The sequence below is a fragment of the Toxorhynchites rutilus genome, chromosome 3 (assembly GCF_029784135.1).
Source record: "Toxorhynchites rutilus septentrionalis strain SRP chromosome 3, ASM2978413v1, whole genome shotgun sequence".
NCBI lineage: Eukaryota > Metazoa > Arthropoda > Insecta > Diptera > Culicidae > Toxorhynchites > Toxorhynchites rutilus.
In genome coordinates, this window is record NC_073746.1 from 315,590,195 (window position 1) to 315,610,603 (window position 20,409).

The window sequence follows — 20,409 nt, forward strand, 5'->3', positions numbered from 1 at the left end:
CTTTCGCTAGGAATTGAAATTTGAGCAATTTAAAAAAAATCATACATTACGAGTCACTTCTTCACAAAATTAACAACAAATTTCGTACGAATTACAACAAGTTTATAGTTCGTAGGCCATCCTTAGTTTTCAATCAATCCAAACAACGTATTCGGCCAAGCTATGGCATGTGGAAACTTGAATGGAGCGTGGAGCGCCACGCAGCGGTAGCTGCTCGTTTGAGCTCAATAAAACTCACATACTGCCTATTCTTCGGCAGTTCTAATCTTCTATTCTTCGTGCGATCAATGTACATAAGTTATCGATTGGGGTTGGAACTGGTAAAAAAGCAGGGTAGTCCGAAGCCCCAGTCCTATGAACCATGTAAAGGACTTCCGACTTTTATGAAATGATGCTTTATTCTGTTGGAACAACACGGTGGTTTCGATGCAAAAACGGCAGCAAATGATTCAGGAATACTTCCTTGAACTCCTATTGACATTCTTTGTTTTAAAGAGGCTTTAATTTTTTCAGTTCATTCGCCTGTTCCCTTGAACTCTTAGCTTCTTATTCGTGTGAGTGGAAAAGTCTTTTGAAACAGTCCTTTCTGAGAAACAAAACCTAACATGAAATAAATTTGAAATAGAATAAGGGTGCAATCGAGGTGTTTACTTGGTATTTTTAATTAAACAAATATTCAGGAATGTCCACGTGGATAACTGGAGTAGGGGTCTAGTCAATGTCCACGCTTGTCCACGGAGGGGGAGGGGGGAATCTGAAACCGTGCTTTTTGTGTCTACGTGGTATGTGGGCAGCCCCTTATGGTAAGAATTTCAACTTTTCTCGTTGTCAATTACTTTCTCTGGGGGCACGTGAAAGACCGTTGCTATGTTAATTCTGAAAACCCCTAATGAAAAAATAAAAATGGCCCGCGTTTTTTTTTAAAATAAAAATCGGTTCACTTTTGTAGAAGTTATTAAAATTTGTTGCGTGGGCGTTTAATCTGAAAGACCCTGTATCGAATTGAGGAGAAGAAGTGAATTATTTTCAAATCCGCCAATTCTCTTGTCTAACATGAAGGAGATTATTGCAGATGATAAAAATGTCTTGCATGCAAGCTTGTACCATTCATTCTATTCTCATTCCATAACTTTCGCAGCGGCTTTTCTCTTAGAATAATCGACACAGTCGGTAAAGCAGAGTTTGCGGGTGTTCTACACTAGCGGATATGATGCGGCTTAGCCGATTGAATTTTATTTCATTCGCTAAATAAATTGTACTTCGCGTGCAGTACATTTCTACTATATATGTAAGTGCCTCAACTACGTAAATATGAAATCCGTTTGACACTTTTCGAACACTTGGGTTGCTGATTTGTGCGAGCTTTAACAATGAATTAAAGCTATATTTGGAAAGTAGGGAGGTTTGAATGTTACACCGGACATAGGTCATATATGTGTATATCATATTGCTACTATCTGTCTCTATCCTGAGTATAAATTTCAATACACACGATTATCTGAGATGCCATCAAAACTTCAAGTAACGCAATAAAATCTTGCCTCTACTCCGGGGCATAGTGGCCCGTAGTTCTACTATTTGAACATGACTACCACTATTATGATTAATACAACGATCAAGACAATGTAAACGTTAAAGTTAAAACCAACGTCGTGCCATCAAACGGATTCCTGTGCCATACGATACTCATAGAGGCTGCCGCGCTCCACAAACACCTTCGACAGCTCATCGTCAACGAGTTCGATTGGTGGGAAGCCGTTCGCTGATGCCATTCCGTAGCCACCGCCACCGGGAGTTTTCATCGAGAAAATATCCTTCAAAAAAAACTTAGTGTAATAAATAATGAAAATAGCACAGAAAATATGTGCTCACCCCAGATTCGACACAAATCGCTGTTTTGGCACCTAAATTGATAGTTTTATCCTGCTTCACGAGGAGATTCAATCCACGTTTGCCCGGCCCACCGCCAGCCATTCCGTAGGGCGGCAGGGTGCGTCTTTCTGTGAGCACCGACAGCATCATCGGTTTGCGGAACAGTAGCTCCCGGTGAACGCCCTCGCCACCCTTGAACAAACCATGCCCACCGGAATGATCGTCTCGGAGTGAAAACTTCTTCAGTATTATTGGATAGCGCAGCTCCAAAATTTCCGGATCCGTTATCCTTGTGTTGGTCATATGGGTGTGAACACCATTCGTCCCATGCCAGCCTGGGCCGGCACCACTTCCGCCCGCTACCGTCTCGTAGTATCCCCAGTTGTCATCCCCAAAGGTGACATTATTCATACAGCCCTGGGAGGCGGCACACGTTTGGAAGGCCTTGAATATAGTGTCCACAACACGTTGAGAGGTCAGCACGTTGCCTCCCACCACAGCGGCATCATCCGAGGGCCACAGAATAGAGCCCTCCGGTATGGAAACTTCTATCGGAGCGAGGCAGCCCTGATTTAGGGGGATATCGTGGCCCACCATGCTACGCAGACAGTATATCAGCGCCGAGAAAGTTATGGCACGGGGAGCGTTGCAATTTCCATGCACCTCCGAACCGGTGCCCCTGCAAGAAACGGAGCACCGAGCCTGTCAATCAATGCTTTCAATTATGTACAAAAAAAAAAATCATCTTACAGGAAACTAAATTGGGCAGAACCTTCCCTCTCGTCGATGGTAACGCGCAAGTGGATCGGAGAGCCATCATCCATGTGTTCCTCAGCTTCCAGTACGGTCGATCCAGTTCTAAAAAATATTCAAACATATATCTTTACAGCCATTCCATGCCAAACCGATATAAAGGTTATTAGGTCGGTATTTCCCCTTTTTTCAAAAACTTTTGAACTACTAGACCGATTTAGATGCAAAAGCGATACAAAAACGACAAATAACGGTTGCTTTAAAAAAATGGACAAGTTTTACCAATTTTTGTTGCGTGATTTTCAATTTTTCAACACATGGTCTAGTGGGGACTTCCGAAGAAGTTTGACCAAGGGAAATAATAATGGGGAAATGATCACTATTACAGTTGATTTCATAGACATTCCATAATAGCTTCGAAACAAGTTGACTAAAGTCTGCTTCATTTAATATTGGAACACAAACAATTGCGTGTAGTTCAGTCATTTATTAACGAATTCATAATTTGTTTTTCATACAAATGTAGCATTTTCTTTACTCTTTCATAAAACAAAATTAAAAAAAATATTCATTGCTGTTTCGAAGAAATTCTTGTACTTTTCCCGTAATACGGCACATTAGGCGGCGCACACCCTTTTCGTCCACCGTTTTGGCGATTTGATTCCACCAGTTCTTCATTTGAGTCATGTTCCTAACAAGTTTTCCCTTTGCCTTAAGCCTCCGCTTCGTGATTGCCCAGTTTTTCTCTATCGGCCGGAACTGGGGGCAGTTTGGGGGGTTGAGGTCCTTCGGTATTACGCTGACCCCGTTCGTTGCGTACCATTCCATAACCGTTTTGCTGTAATGGCAGCTTGCGAGGTCCGGCCAAAACATTACTGGACGGTCGTGGGCACGAATAAACGGCAGAATCCGTTTCTGTAGGCACTCTTTTTTGTAGCCTTCTGATGTCATTGTCTTGTCAGTGAGAAAGACTTTGGTTTTCTGTCCACAACTGCATATCCCCTGCCAAATCATGTACTTGCGGGCGAATTTATCCGCAAACACGAACTTAAATTTTGCAGGTACATCCCCCCGAGCCGTCGCCAAATAAAATTTTTGACCTGGGATTTGCCCAAAGTCCGCCTTCACGTAGGTCTCATCGTCCATCAGAATACATCCGTCGAACTTGGTCAGCACTTGGTCGTACAGCTTTCGAGCACGGATTCTGGCCACATTGTTCTGCTTCAGCGTCCGATTTGGCTGTTTGGTGGCTCGGAATGACCTTATTCCTTCCCGGAGACGAATTCGTCGCACCGTACTGTGAGCGGCCTGGAACTTATTGGCCAAATCGCGGTCTGAAAGATTGGGATTCCTCTTGACGGCCTTGATGACTTTCCCACGCAGTTTCCGGTCGACAGTTCCACTCCGACGCTTCGAATGCGACTTCCGAGCCGTCGTCAATGTTTCCTTGTACTGCTTGATAACACGCCATACGGTATTTCTGGGCATTTTAAGCTGTTTAGCTAGCTTAGATGCCGACAACAATGGATTTTCAAGAAAACTGTGCACAATTTTATCTCTCCGTTCGGCTTCCATGGCGGTTGTTTACAAAATGCTATCGTTTGGTGTTATGACATAAATACATGGTGAAAGGTAATGAATTTCCCGACACGTGGGTGAAAAAAGTTTCCAAATCCGTCCACTAGGAGCGCCACAATGAGCAAAAGAATTTGTTCCAATATTAAATGAAGCAGACTTTAGAAGCGATAGTCAGATCAATGGCGGTTGTGAGACCATTAGAAGAGTGTAATCTGGTATGTTGACCATTATTCAAAATTTGAAGGGGGTGATCCGAAGTGAAATCTTCAATTATCTCTCCTCTTCGATCAAGGTGTGTGCTACCCCAAGTATGATAGTGAGCGTTGAGATCACCCGTAATTATAAATGGTGAGCGAAGCTGGCTCACAAGATGATCCAGTTGACCACCTAGTGCAGCCAAGTCGGCATGATGTGGAATGTACATCCTCACAACTGTAACTGCAAGTGGGAATTTAACTAAAATTCCTATTGCTTGCATAGAAGTGTTAAGTTTAAGCAGCTTATAAGGGGGTCCCAGTTTTTATTGCAATTGCAACCCCAATTGAAGAGGGGGTGGGACCTTCTTCGAAGTAATTTACATAGTTGTTTATGTAATCAGAGCAAAAATTACCAGGAGTCATTGTTTCCTAGAATCTTAAAACAATGGGATTTATTTCTGAAATTAGAAGTTGCAAGTCAGAAAGTCTACTTCTGAGACCTCTTACGTTCCATTGGACGGCTAGATTAGTAAAATTATTGTAAATAATTTTTGTAATATTATTGGCCATTTTTAAAATTTAGTTTTGGGAGGTGCAGATGTACTGCTACCAGAAGCGGATGACTGTAGCCTCATTTTATCAAAAGAATTGTCAATTTCCATATTCGTTTCCATTTGTGTGTTGTTGGGTTCGATTACGAGTGGTTCTTTTGTTAATTTGTTTTGTTTTGGTGGAGTTTTTAAGTTTTCTATTGTCAGTGTTTTTTTAGCTGGTTGTTGTCCGTTGTCAATTGTTAAATGTCGTTTGTGTTTCTTTGTCCGTTTTTTGTTAATGTATATGGTGTGTTCTGTCGGTTGTTCAGTGTTATTTTCAGTGTTAATGTTTTCGCGTTCACTTTCCGTGTCCATTTCTGTCAAGGATACGTTTACGCAAAGCAAATCGATTTTTTTGTTCAGATTTGCAATTTGGTTTTTAAGATCTTCGATTTCACGATTTTTAATATCGATTATTTTATTAAATTCTCCCTCAGTTTTGTTTATAGTTAGCCTCTGTTGCGCTACTCCAGCATAGGTAGTGTTACCACCTTTTGCTATTTTGCGCGCTTCTTCGAAAGAGAGACTCTTTAGGAAGTGAAGCCGTTGGACTTCTTTTTCATCCTGATAATGCTGACACTTTCTTTTGAGGGAACCGTCAGCTGTTTTGCATCTTAGACTAAACAAAGGTTTGCTACATTTGGTTTCACCGACAATTTCATGCTCTTCGCCACAAGTGCCGCAAAGCGGTTTCTTCCTTGGGCATCGAGCCTTGGTGTGACCAATATTCCAGCACTTGTAACACATCATAGGTGGTGTGACATATGGGCGGGTTGGAACTTTTAGAGGACCAAAATTTATATACCGAGGAGGAACAGTACCCAATATGGTTAGAATCAAGGTTGGAAGAGGAGTAACAATACCATCGTTTCCTTTTGACGTAGGACTACGTCTTTCATTTCTATACCGGGGTGTAAAATCAAAGTTTCGAAAACGAAAGCGTTACGCCGGAGACCGAGATTTTGAGTGTTAATAGCTCCTAAACAACTGAACGAAATGGTATGATAAACACTTCATTCGAAAGATAAAATGTCTACGCGTTCTATACTTGTTACTTTCTGATCCAAAAACTTGTTTCAATAGTCTTAAATTTGCTTTCAAAATAGGCTATTGAAATCACCAATCGGTATATAAGCGAGCGCCGCTCGGAAATCCACTCAGTTCTAATTGAACAGCGATTGGAGCATGTTGTCGCTGTTGTGGTGAAGCTCTTCGTTTATCATGAAAGCGCGGATGAACGGTGTCACCAAGAGCCTGTTTGTGCACCTTAGGCCAGAAGGGAATCCATCAGGAGGAGAGTGATGCTACAAACGGTTCCCCGGGAAGATCTCGAAGCAGCCGCTACACACACACACATACACGCACGAAATTCTTTCCGTTTGGATCGAGAAAGATCCGGAAAATAATCTGCCAGTTCCTCTAGGAATTTAAAAATACATTCATGTGAAAGAGTTTATTTGAATGTTTTCTATCCATGTAACACTGTGACCAAATATGTTTCAATCAAGTGCTATTAACAGATGGTTATCGAGTTAGCATTAATCACTGGTGGGCTTCCAGTATCGAGGAAAATGTGGAAATATCTAATCGTTACTGAAAATAATCTGCCAGTTCCTCTGGGAATTTAAAATTACATTCATATGAAAGAGTTTATTTTAATGTTTTCTATCCATGTAACACTGTGACCAAATACATTAGGTTTTGTGATTTTTCAATCAATCGCAATCAACAGGATAGCTTCTGAAGATTATTCTTCCCCATCAGTAGGATATTTCCGTATCCAATATTGGATGCATAAAACCTTGTGCCTCCAACGTAACGCTCTCGTTTTCGAAGTTCTCCAAATATTCATTCATTCAGAATGAATTCAGATTCAACTTCATACAAATGATCTCTAAATCAACGATAGTCCTACGTCACCCTTGCGGTTATACCATAGATATAACCCACTTCCTGTTTTTTCGTCATGCGATATATTTTTGTCACATTTTGATCGCTTAGGCTCTTCATGAGATCGTCTTCAGACATTTCAATGGCCTCCCAGCATGTAACGACGCATTTTGAGAATCTTTTTGTTGGATGGTAACTGATACTAATGTTGGTACCATCAATAAATGTTTTTAATGAAAGCAGTATTTCGACTTGTTCAGGTTTCCTGACTTTTAAAACGTACCGTGTACGGTTTTCTTCGGTGTGGGCGTTCTCAATCTCACCCTCCACACCATCTTCAATAGATTTGCCAACTATGAACGGGTTCTTAGGAAGGGTGCAGCCTTCTTCTGCTTTAAGTAGAAGGAAGTGCGCTGCCCCAAACTCACCATCAGGATCCATCCATAATGGCATTGTATCAGTATAATAATTTCTTTTTTTACTTCCATCTGGTGGTAGAGTTCCACCGCTATTCTTTGCCCCCATGATGTCGGCTGGGCTAATTAACCCACCGTGTTATTAATATATTCATTTATAACTCTTTTCAATGAAGAAGAATGGAAAAAATCGTCGCTTACCGTTTGCTTGCCGGTTAAAAGATCAGTGATAACTGTGATCACCGATTACTCACCACAGAAACACTTTAAATTAAGCGGAAATAAACCACTTGACCTCAGGAGAGGCCCCAACTAGCACACAATTCACCTGGATTAGCCAGTAATTTCTTTAAATTTTCTTTTTCACTCCTATATCTTTTCTAACTAATATGTATTCCTTGAATTATTATTTCAAATATAAATTAGCCTTAATACAGGTATGTATGTGTATGTGGTATGTAAATCGCCAAATTCAATTCGCGGCCAAAATAGTTATACCCGTCAATTTTATTTCATAAAAACGTTACCTGTTTTCTGATTTGACACCCTTAATGAAAGACGTAGTCACGTTTTTATGAAATAAAGTTAACGTTAATAATTATTTTTGCAGCGAACGGATTTTGGCGATTCACATGCCAAACGAATCGGAAATTCTCTAAGATTTGTTTGATATGCTATACATTATAATCCCATAGTCTGTATATGGTTTAAATTAATGAAAATTGAAAGCATTCCCATTTCCTCATACATTTGTTCTGCTTTCCCGAACAGAGCTGTCTATAACGAGTAACCAAGCGGAAATCGTAAGATGTAAAGTCTCCGTGAACAAAAAAAAAAAGAAGAACGAAGGGGAATATTTGCCTAGAGTATAAACAGTGGATCTCGCCGAGGCAAACTTTCATTCTTCGTAGGAAATCGACTGAACAACATTGTTTCTTGGCGAGCTGGATGGCGAGGGATCGAATGCCTTTCTCAAGACAATGGGGATGGAGGAGTAATATGATGGATGAAGTTTTCCAAGGGCCTTTTTGAAGGTTTAAGACGAATGAACTTAAGAAGTTCAAAGTCTCAAGCAAGGAAGGAAGGCAAACTTTCAGTATCTTTCTGTATTCAAAGCAATGAATATCACTTGTTCTTCCTTGTTTTGCGTCATCACATGTTTTCGTTTCGGATTGAGCTGTGGACGCGACCAAATTACTCACTCGTTGATGTCTCTGGCATTACAATCATTGCATCAAACTGACGCCATTGCATTAAGGTTCTGAGCTACACAATCTAGACTGGCAATATTAACAGAAAGGGGTTCTATTGAGAAGAGCGCAAAACGGTGATAAGTGTGTGTATATTTAGTTGCTTGAAGCCATCGATATATGGATATTTGTGTGCGGACGTGCGTGCTTCATAACCCGTACGTAAAAATAGTGCATCTTCGCTACGCTGAAACCCCATTTGTATCTTGCTCCCGTGTGCATTGGCCCTGTAGCGATGCAACAATTGCCTAAATTTTTATGCTATGATTGACGATTGTTTTATGTTGCAAATTATGCAGTCATAATGATAAATATATACAAAGAGGGGAGATAGCGGGTGGGAAATATTTACGCTAGAGTATTAGTAATGAAACTCTGCTGAGACAAATATTCAGCCTTTTTCCAAACAGTTAACATTGTTTGTTGTCTGCCATCAATGCATTGAACTGACGCTATGGTGAAGCAGGTGTTAAGGTTGTGCACTAAAAAAATATTTGGGGAATACCAAGTTATTCAATAAGTTATATTAAGTTATTAACTTATTTGGGCTTATTTGACAATCATCGTCAAATGATTCTACAATAAAAAAAACATTCCAGGGCGACCAAACTGGTAGAATGGTTATTTCAAAATTTTCATAGCATTATAAGAAAATATCGGCAGTTATAAACATACGACTTAAATTAAACTACAGCGTAGTTCTACGCCAACAATGCGGTTGTGTCTTAAACACAACCTCCTATAATTTTTTTTTTGCAAATGTAATATTTTCAAGAAAGACTAGCTAATCGGCATTAATTTGATATGTCAACCCAGTAGTTCGAAAGCTGATTTTTTGAAAAAGGCGAAAAATTTTTTTTTCGGAGTACCCTATGGTCAGCCTTAATGAAAAACTAAAAAAAATACGGTTCTAATATTTTGGGGTAAGGAGTGAAACAACAAATTTTCACGAAAATCCGAGAACCACTATATCGGTTTGGCATATAGAGGTTTTAGTGGGATGTGATTAACTCACCTAAGTTTACATTCCCTGGCAATTTGCCGCAACATATCGCGCACGGCAATCTCGGCATTCTGTTGCATATAGCCCATGTAGGCTTGTACGACAGTCAAACCGAAACTGTCTATCAGTTCTTTCACCAGTTGGATGCCCTTTTGGTTAGCCGCTATCTGCGCCCTCAAATCGGACAGATTGTCCGATAGGTTCCTAGTGCCAGTGGCTCCCGGTGCTCCGGTAGGAGTCGTTAGTTGTTTGATAATCTCAGCCTCTTGAAAAACTCCTTGACTCACGAGTAGAAACGATGCAAATGAGGCTCCCTCCTGAGCCAGCGATGTTGAATGTGGAGGCATCGATCCCGGTGTTATTCCTCCGATGTCTGCATGATGCCCACGGGAAGCCACAGCGAAAACTGGTTCCGGATTGCCCGGGTAGAATACTGGTGTGATAACGGTCATATCGGGAAGATGGGAACCTCCAACGTTGGGATGGTTGGATAAAAGAACGTCGCCCGGTTTGAGCGTTGATCCGCGGAGCTTCATCTGATACTGAACGGTTTCCTGCATCGCTCCCAAGTGAACCGGAATGTGCGGAGCGTTACTCACAAGTCCACCGTCGGGACCGAACAAAGCACAGGAAAAGTCCAACCGTTCCTTGATGTTGGTAGATATTGCGGTTCGCTGAAGTACGCGACCCATTTGCTCAGCTATGCTCATAAACCGATGATTGAATATGCTCAGCTGAACCGCATCCAAACGCTCGTCGATTCGCCGACTACCTTCATCGAATCCAATTTCAATAACCAAATCTCCCCTTGCGGTGACAAGTGCATGACAGCCCGGTTCAATTAAAATCGTGGATAGCTTATCTATTAGCACTGCTGGTCCCTGAATCGTGTGTCCTTGACACAATTTGGCACAATCGAACACCGGAGTGACCAAACATCCCTGCTCAAAGTATGTCATCGTTGTTTTTACCGGGAAAATTGGACCATCTGCCGCAGAAATACTTGTTTCTTCGTATACCGGCGATTTTCCGGAACCACGAACCCGAATGTCATCGACAATAATCCGCTTGTTCTTCAACACGAAGCCAAACTCATTCATGTAGCGCTCGAAGAAGGTCTTTTCAAAATCACCATACGTATGTATATAGTTTTCCTGATTCTCGATCACCTTATCCGGGCTACACATCAATGCGCAATCGGTTCCCTCGAAGCGTAAATGAAGAAAGGGTTCAAGCACGATGGTGTCTTCCACAAAACCTTGATCCATCAAGCTTTGCTTACATTTTTGCGACAGTTCGTCCAATCTGGCCCTGATTATCGATCGATTGTCTTCGCTCAACGTTAATCCGGTGGGCTCTTGAGCTTCGTGAACCACATCGGCCAAAGCCATTCCGTAAGCGGATAAAATTCCCGCATACTTATGAACTAACACCTTGCTCATTCCAAGTTCCTTTGCAATGTTGCAAGCATGTTGTCCACCGGCACCCCCGAAGCAGGCCAAAACGTGCTTCGAAGTGTCCAATCCCCGTGCTTGAGTCAGTGCTCGAATTGGCCGACACATCGCTTCGTTGGCAACTCTGATGAAACCCATCGCAATATCCTGCAGCGACAATGGCGTTTCTCTTTCTCCCGTCTCCAACAAATGCTGATTTATTTCCTGCTGAAGAATTTCGAAAGCTTCCCTGGAAGCCTCGTAATTCAGCGGTTCGTTCTCGTTGGGACCAAAAATGTGTGGAAAATATTCCGGCAGCAAACGACCCAAAATTAAATTGGCATCCGTTACCGTCAGGGGTCCCCCCTTCTGGTAGCATGTCGGACCGGGATGTGCACCCGCCGATTCGGGCCCCACCACAAACAGGCCCGAGCGAAAGAATAGCCGTGATCCTCCACCCGCGGCCACTGTATTGATATCCAACTGGGGAGCCTGAATGGTGACACCAGCCGTCGTTGTTTCTATCACGTGTTCGTATGTACCCGCGAATCGGGACACATCGGTTGAGGTTCCGCCCATGTCGAACCCAATCAATGGCTGTTCGGAGTCTTTGGACCCGGTCACGGCATATCCAACAACACCCCCTGCCGGACCGCTGAGAATTGCTCGCGCCCCTCTAAAATTGTCCATCCTGGTTAACCCTCCGTCACTTTGCATGAACAGAACATCAACATCCTTCAGCTGGTCCTTGAAGCCAGCCCTAAAGCCGGCCAAATATCGTTCCACATGGGGCGTGAGATATGCCTCGGTGCAAGCGGTGAAACCCCTCGCCACCAGTCGACACATGGGCATCGCCGCGTGCGACAGGGTTATGTGGTGAAATCCGAGCTGTTCCGCGATGGCACCAACCTGCAGCTCGTGAACGGGACAAGCATAACTGTGGGCAAGTACCACTGCCAGTGAGGTGATTCCTCTACTTCGAACGTCCAGCAGTTTGTTGCGCACCTCATCTTCATCAAGCGGTGTCATCTCTAGGTAACGCGAGTCCGCCGCACCTGTCAGTTCGGTCCATTGCTGGTCCAGCTGGCAGACGTCTTTCTGGGCGGGAACAAGCCGACAATCGATCTCAACCACATCCTGGTAGAGGTTCGAGGGTTTCTGGATGTTCTGGAATAGACAATAGTAAACAAATTTAAAGTTGGGTATACAATTTGCGTTCCAAATTAAGCTAATGGATTCGAAAAAAGCGAAATATTTCGCTTCGCTTTACAAGTCCGTCAGAATTTCACGAATTATTGTAGATTAGTTTGGAAATACGTTCTGTCAAATATAGACCAGGAATTTGTGTTTTTATGCGTTATTTATCACCTAAATTTATATCATCGCCTTCAAGATAGGCTCCTGCTGAAGCACTACACTTTTCTCAACGAACAATCCAGTCATCGATGCACTTTTTATTGCTGTATTCAGGAATTGCCTTCAGTTCACGCAGCGAATTCGTTTTTATGTCTTCAATGCTGTCAAAACGAGTATTACGAAGCGATCATTTGAGTTTCGGAAATAGGAAAAAAAAGTCACATGGGGGCATCTTTGGAGAGTACAGTTCACATTCAGAGTTCAATCACATTCGTGCCATTTTTGGTCAAAAATTCGATCGATCGGCACTAGTCGTGCTGTGACTTTTCTCATGCCCAAAACATCAATCAAAATATAACGAACGATCTCGTGAGTGATACTTAATTCACGGGCTAGCTCTTCCAAACTTAAAAGACGATTTTCGTTCACCATTCCTTTTATTTTATCGATGTTTTCATCAGTTGATGGTCGTCCTTGACGTGGCAATTCGTTTATCTCCTCTCTGAGTCACCGATTGTATTTTGAAACATTTTCAACGTTTCTGCACACGGAATTATTATTACAACACAAAATACTTTGACCTATAGAATTATCCAAATCAAAATTCGCCGAACAAAAAGAAGTTAACTTGTTCTTAATGACACTGTAAACAAAGTGACTGATCACGCAAGTCATATGACTTAAATGCGACATCAATTTACACCTGCAGCCAAACCAGAATTGTTTTTATGCTTTCCATCAAAAGGAATAACTACTACGAGTAGTTCAAAAAAAAGTGTTTTTTCGACCAGATACTCAATCCCGCCTTAAGGCGGATTACTGGTTTTGTGGTATAAATAAAAAAAACGTGACTTTAAAAAATTGCCGTTTGTTTTTCAATTTTCTCAACTAAAATATGATCTACTATATTTTTCTCACGAAAATTTAAAAAAATGGGTTTTAGAAAGTTAAGTTAAGTTGGTTGATACTAGTACAGTAATCGTTCGCTAACTGGTCCTGTTTTAACTGGTCTGCGTTTTAACTGGGCGAACGTTAACTGGTCCTTGGACCAGTTAAAAAGCAGAATTTCGTAAACAATCGACGCCATATTCAAATGGAAGATTTGCTGTGAGGGGAATTCGAATGAAACTTGAAATGTTATAAAAATTGACATTATTTTCGCATGACAAAAACATTGATTGAATTACAGAAAAATAATGTCCTCAAATTATATTTCATATCTGTTGTCACACTCAATGCGAAACTTTCAATGGAATCCTTTTGTTTATCCAATTTCATTATCAACGTGAATCAAACAATTCATTGAAGTTCCCCTCGATTTTATTTGACGTTTAACATGCCGGACCAGTTAAAACGCAAATGTCAATAACTGGTCTTCCCTTTTCGCCCAGTTAGCGAATGTTTACTGTACCAACTTGAAACATAAACTTGAAATTGAAAAATGTTCAGCGAGAAGATTAAAAATTTCGAATACTCGGTTTATGTTTGACAGAATGTACAGGTACAGTGATGGGCACAAAAAAAATCTACCACCATTCGTAATCAAAGTGTTCAAATATTGAAAGTTTTTTCCAACTTTTCGGCATTTTCGGCAATACTACGTAAAAGTAGTATCGTGGATTTATATTAAAAAAAACAAAAAATTACTTGCTCTTAAATGGGCACTTTTAGTGTATGACATAAAAAAACCACTTCATGGTTTGTTTAAAAAAATTATAAAAACAAATAATTAATAATCATGTAAGGGAGGTGCTGCGCGGGTTTGCATAATCGCCGACTTTTGCGCCAGAGGGCCGAGGTCCTCTGTCGGAATTCGGAAGAGTGGTTGCCCGGACTAGCATGTACATTAGACCTCGCTGCAGTATCCTTCTTCGGTTGCTTCTCCAACAAAATTTTCTCACGCGGAATTCGAAAGATTTCAAGTTTATTTTCGACAAACCGACCTTTTCTTTCCAAACGAATATTTTTAACTAAATAGAGTTTAAATTTTAAACCGTTAGAACTTTAATGAATTAAGAGGTAAAAACAATTTAACCAAATTTTTCCAGAAATTCTCTTACGGTTTTGTTTCTGACTTTCGTCAAACACCTAACTCCTTTTTTGTACCCATCACTGTAGAATAGCAGAATAAGCGGCCAACAAAAATGCAATTAACTATTGCGTTCTGAACAAGACCACAAAAAAGATAATGGACCAGCAGCTTCAGACGTCAATAAAATTGTTTATCCTAGCTTCCGTTTTCTGTGCCGCCTAAAGTGCAATTTACATACAGCATACACGTCACGTTCACGTCCCGTCACGTCACGATACGTCAATGATTCTACCATGAAATTCTCATGAAAACATTCACATACACCAGCAACGTAACGACCCGTCAGCATACGTTCAACGAAAACGACCGGCAGGGTTTGTAGAAAAGAATAATTGACGGAGACGGACGGCTCGTTTGGTTCTTGTCTGGGCCTTGTGTCTCGGCTTTGGTTTTGATTTGGTTATACAGTAATTTACATCTACTTCGACATTAAGCTAATTGAACAGATCTGTGATGCAACACGTTTAATTAGACATTTTTACCTCTAGTTGGACATTTTTGTAAACATTGAGTTCGGGGCCCAAATTATGGCCCCACATTGAAAGTCGCCACCAGTCGCAAATGTCCAATTACTGGTCAAAACCGACTCCAATGCGACACTGAGTGGTACCCCAGCATATCGCTTTATAAGTAACTTACTGTATTTTTTATGCCAACATATCTCTTAGCTCCAAATTTCGGAGTGAAAATCATTCGCGACTAGTTGAAAGAATTATTCTATTTATTATTATTATTGCATAAGGGTCGGACTACGGGGTTTAAGCATTTAAATAATTGAATTTAATGATTCTCATTGAATTTTTCAAAATTTAGAACTGATTCTAGGCATGCAGATTTGAAAGAGGGCATTGCAATTTAAAATTGTTGTAGGTGGCGACACCATGAATAAAATTAAATAAATCATTCGTTTGGCATTTGACGTGACGGTGCTGGTGGAAGCATTGACTGCATGTGTGAATTGGTGGAGACGTTGACGGAACGTAGACGTTCTTCTCCGTAACGTGCTATGTGAATCGCACATAACACGTTCTGCAACAGTTTGTACAGGTTTTTTTTCTTGTACTCTCTTTCGCACTTGCGCTTATTGGGATAAAAAAATTATTGTAAATACATTTCGACTGGTTTGATCCGAACAATGAACAAAATTAGCTTCTGGCAGGAAGTTAAACTGACTAACTGAAAATGATTAATGCATATCAGTGTAACGCATAAAAGGGTGAAATGGTAGACGAAGTATATGTGGATCTGTAAACAAAAGAAAATATGTTTTTAATGGATAGCTATGATATTGTGATCTCTTTCCATCGGTTATTCTTATTATTAGTCTCGTTCTAAGTTATCGAAAAACTGAAAAAATGTTCGTTCGCATAATATAATTCACGTCATACACACATTACGTTTATTTTTACAGGCTCAGTTACATAGGTTCAAAGGAGCCAAACTCCTTACTATATTTTTACTAGAATATTTTAACATGTTTCCTAAATTCTATGGTTAATGAAGTAGGAAACCGATTACTCGCGGTCGACTCGAGTTTAGAAGGATGACACATCTTCATTAGGAAAAGGATGGGATGTGAGGAGATTATAACAATGTTCACACTCACATTAACATTCTCATTCACACTTACACATCGCACTCACATTCACATTCTCATTCACACTTACACATCACACTCAATTCTCAAAACTATCCTTACATCTAATATGTATTTACAATTCAACTTATTCTAATGTTAGTAGGAAGGGACCGATAGCTCGCGAAGGACGAAAAGCAGGGGAAAAGTATGTAAGAACAATCACACTCGAATATCGATAGCTTTAAGGAAAAAATATTTGGGACTTGTGATCAAGATCTAACCGAGCCGAAACATCTCTCACCGGCACATTGAGCTGCCTTCCTCGGGCCCGAAAGGAGTTTACTAAATTCGATCTGGCGACAAGATATAACTCGCACGACCTAACAACGTGTTCGATGTCGTGGTAACCATGGCCACAAACGCAGAGATTGCGGTCGGCAAGATTAAAACGAAAAAGTAGCGCGTCTAACGGACAGTGATTGGACGTGAGTCGGGAGAAGGTGCGAATAAAGTCTCAAGCCCAGACTTTTGAACTATGGTTTGAGGCTAACCTTAGGGATAATTGAGTGGAACCACCGGCCCAATTCATCTTCGTTCCATTTGCGTTGCCAGTTAGCGATAGTATTTTTACGGACTAAAGAATAAAATTCATTGAAGGCGATTTGACGCTGATAAATATCGCCTTCAATTGCACCCTTTGCACCTTTGCTAATGAGTCAGCCTTCTCATTACCCGGAATTGACCAATTGGGAATTTACCTGGGAATTGAAGGGACCCAGACAAAGGTGATTAAAAAACAGCGTCTGAATAAAGCACTCAAAATATCTCGTATTCTCTCAAGGAAGTACGGCGAGTGCTTTCGGCCTCACTGAACGGATAGCTTCGACAGAGCTAAGACTATCCGTTACAATATAATAGTGTTCAACAGGTCGTGAGGCGACGCTGTCCAGCGCCCAGTGTATCGTTGCCAATTCAGCAATATACACTGAGCAAGGATTCTGAAGACTGTGGGAGGTGCTAAAAAATTCGTTGAACACTCCAAATCCTGTGGACTCATTCATAGAGGACCCATCAGTAAAGTATATATTATAACAATTGATACGCCAATACTTTACATTGAACATCGTGGAAACGATCCCTGATCGATGATAATCTGGAATTCCATGGATTTTCTCCTTCATGAACAGATCAAAATGTACAGAGAAATTGATGTAGTCAGGAAAACAAACACGGTTGGGAATATACGAAGAAGGATCAACCTGCATGGAGATGAATTCATGATATGAACTCATGAATCCAGAGTGGAAATTTAGCTCGATCAGCTGCTATCACCAATGGGTTCATAACCTCGAGGTTTGGAGGCGAATGAACTGCAAAGTTTAAAGCCTCTTAAAAACAAAGAAACAAACAAATCATAACCTCGAGAGTGTGAAAAAATGTAATTTACTATTTCTATATAAGTCTAAACTAGCCTTTATTGAGGCTGATAGTTAACATGAACAAAAGCTATGAGAAAATTTAATTTCGCCTTCTAACTTTTTAAGTGAGCTCCGAGTCCCAAATACAAAGAAGAAAAAGAAGGTACTTCCTTCAGTTAGTGAGCAGTTAAAACAACATTTGTTAAAGCTTAGACGTTTGTTTTGACATTGTTTTCCAAACGGCTTGAGCAAAGAGATAGAGAAATATTGATTTAGACGAGAAAAGCCTGGTGTTTGGGCACTTACCACAATTAACAAGCTGACCCTAATAGAATTTGCCATAATTATATTTAGTCACTCACTCCGTTTTGCATGACGCAAAGCGGAGGAGAGTAGTAATAGGAGATAGGATTCTCTCGCATCTCGTTATCGAGATTAAACACTCTGCCTCGATAACCACTATCAGTTTTATCGAGCAGATCAGTCTAATAAAAACCGTCGGATAAGATAGTTCTGTTTCCATTTCGCTACGAATAAAATTTAAATGGTGTACCACGTGTTACCGTTCGCGCTTTTCTTACGGCAAACTTCTACCGTCCAACGGACCAGATTCCGCCGTGAAAATATCACCAATCCGGAGAACCAGCGCCCCAACACCTGGCTTTTAAGTTAAATGTGATTTTGGATTTCAATCATTACCGAATGTGTCTACATTTCATTCGATGTCTAGACGAACTTAGATTTAGATTCACTGCTTACACTGATTCGGACTGGGAGCTAAACCAAATAATGCGCTGCATTTGATTGGTGTTAAGTCAGACCAGACCATGTGACATTTTTATGATTTTAAGAGAAAGGAACATTCAGTGTTTTCGAAGCTTTTTTTTTGTTCAGTGTTGTTCCCAGAAATATTAGTTCCTCTCTGACAATACTGTGACGTATGATAATTGCAAAAAACATCATGTCTCATCCCAAAAACAGACAGCTATTTGGTTTCCTATACTTACAGTGTTGGACAAAACATTAAGACCTGCTCAAGCAAAAAAAAGTGACAAAATTTTGAGAAAAAATAATCCAATCCAGTACATTAATCATTTATAATAATTTATTTGCATTGTTCGAAGAACGGAAGGCTCTGATGCTGACACCATAGCATTTGAAGGCGCGGCTGAAGTTCGCGAAAGACCACTTCGATTGGATCGATCCGGAGAAGGAAAAGCAGTGGTGAAATGTACTGTGGTCGGACTGAAAAACTTGGGTCCATCGCCCAAGAGACTGCGCTCACGAGCCACAGTATACTACGAAGACATTCAAGCATAAAGGAAGGAACATATGGTGTCGGGTGCTTCTCCTGGCACAGGATTGGCCTTTTGTACTGAGTGGATAAAATCAAGGATCAGTACCTCTACGCATAAATCCTAAGGGATGTTCTGCTGCCAAACGCCAAGTGGGAGATGCCTCTGAAATGGCAGTTCATGCAGGATAACGATCCGAAGCACACCGCCGGGACCGTCGAAAAGTTGTTCCAGGATAACATAGGCGACGTCATAAAGTGACCAGCGCAGTTACAAGATCTGAACCATATAGAGAAACTATGGGAGATCGTGAAAAAGGTCGGTGTACACGGAACAATCGAAGAATAAGCAGCAACTGTGGGAAAGGATCCAAGCTTGTTTGTACGCCATCCCGGTCACAACGTGCCAAAAGCTGGTGGAATTCATGCCGAACTGGATGCGTGAAGTGATGTGTAACAAAGGTTACACGACCAAGTACTAACCCTAGAAGCTTTTCACGGTATGAATTTTCTTGTTTTTATTTTTTTTACCATGAATTTTGAACTGCTTTCAATTTTTGTCGCGTCATTTTAGTTGTTAAGTATGCTTAAAATGCATTTTTTTATGAATGATTTTTATTTTAACTACAGATGTTATAAATTTCTTCGAACAATGCGAATAAATTATTACAAATGGATTGAGGCACTGGATTGGATTATTTTTTCTAAAAGTTTTGTCACTTATCTTTCTGTCTTAATGTTTTGTCCCACACTGTATGAACTCACTGGAGTTATAAACTGGGCATTAGTAGGTATCAGTAAAACAAAGAAAACCGAAACAACAATTCATTCTTATCCTCAATTTTGGGAAAGGTGCGGTGAAAACGTTAAACATTAAATAACACGAGACTCACCAGCTGGAAAATATTCGGCCTCGCCTGGTTGCCAATCTGGAGCAAATCACGGAAGCCCTGGTTCACGACTAAGGCCACCGGATCGCCGGTTCTCTCGAGAAGCGCATTGGTGGCCACCGTTGTGCCCATCCTAATCCATCCAATCTGCTCGGTGTTAACCAGCCCGTCCACCGTTTCCGACAGACCCTGGCCAATCTCCTTTTTCAATATTCGTCTAATGCCTTCCGTCGGCGCATCTGGATAGTTGGCCGGATCTTCCGAAAGCAACTTCAACGTTCGGATACCACCGTCCGGAGTGATGCACAGCACATCGGTGAAGGTTCCCCCGCGGTCGATTGCGAAATTATACTTACCAGCAGCCATTATTATTGTCTCCCCGTAATGTGTGCGCGTTCGGAAGCAAGCGTTTTACCCGTCTGATTGTCGCCAAATGCGCGATGCGGAGAAAGATACACAATAAAGATGCTCGGCGATGAATGAGATAATAGTGTTGTTTTTTGCCCTCATGTAATACGCGCGATAAGAAGTGGCTGCTGCGAGCGTGATGAATGATGAGCGGTTCTAGTTCATTTATCAGATCAGCGTTTGCTGAGACTAAAATCAACATAAAAATACACTGAAAGCGAATATAGCGGTGCCACTTTAAGCGCAACTGAAGAAAATGCGAACTACAAGCCAGACGAGCTGAGCCAATCACGTATCGATTGCAGACTGACAACTCGGACTGAAAGAAGAGGGAGAGAAAAACAAAACACGAGAACAGCTGATAGAAGGCCGACAAATTTCGAGCTG

The 20,409-nt window shown here is 41.1% G+C and overlaps 1 protein-coding gene across 1 annotated transcript; it reads right to left on the reverse strand.

Moving 5' to 3' along the window:
- Window positions 1–1,185: 1,185 nt before the first annotated feature.
- On the reverse strand, window positions 1,186–20,409 carry LOC129777655 (5-oxoprolinase). Its single transcript, XM_055784056.1, has 5 exons — window positions 19,618–20,409; window positions 9,565–12,152; window positions 2,623–2,730; window positions 1,873–2,551; window positions 1,186–1,814 (listed from the first exon to the last, which is right to left on the reverse strand). The coding sequence occupies exons 1-5, from the start codon at window positions 19,978–19,980 to the stop codon at window positions 1,659–1,661; spliced, it is 3,894 nt and encodes a 1,297-aa protein (XP_055640031.1). The 5' UTR covers window positions 19,981–20,409; the 3' UTR covers window positions 1,186–1,658.

What these genes read in the sequence shown, in the direction of transcription:
- LOC129777655 (XM_055784056.1), bottom strand. Translation starts at nt 19,980, where the DNA reads ATGGCTGCTGGTAAGTATAATTTCGCAATCGACCGCGGGGGAACCTTC. An exon ending in GCCAGGGAATGTAAACTTAG is followed by an intron (nt 2,731 to 9,564) that starts GTGAGTTAATCA and finishes AATATTTTTTAG; the next exon opens with AACTGGATCGACCGTACTGG. An exon ending in CGATTTGTGTCGAATCTGGG is followed by an intron (nt 1,815 to 1,872) that starts GTGAGCACATAT and finishes TTTTTTTTGAAG; the next exon opens with GATATTTTCTCGATGAAAAC.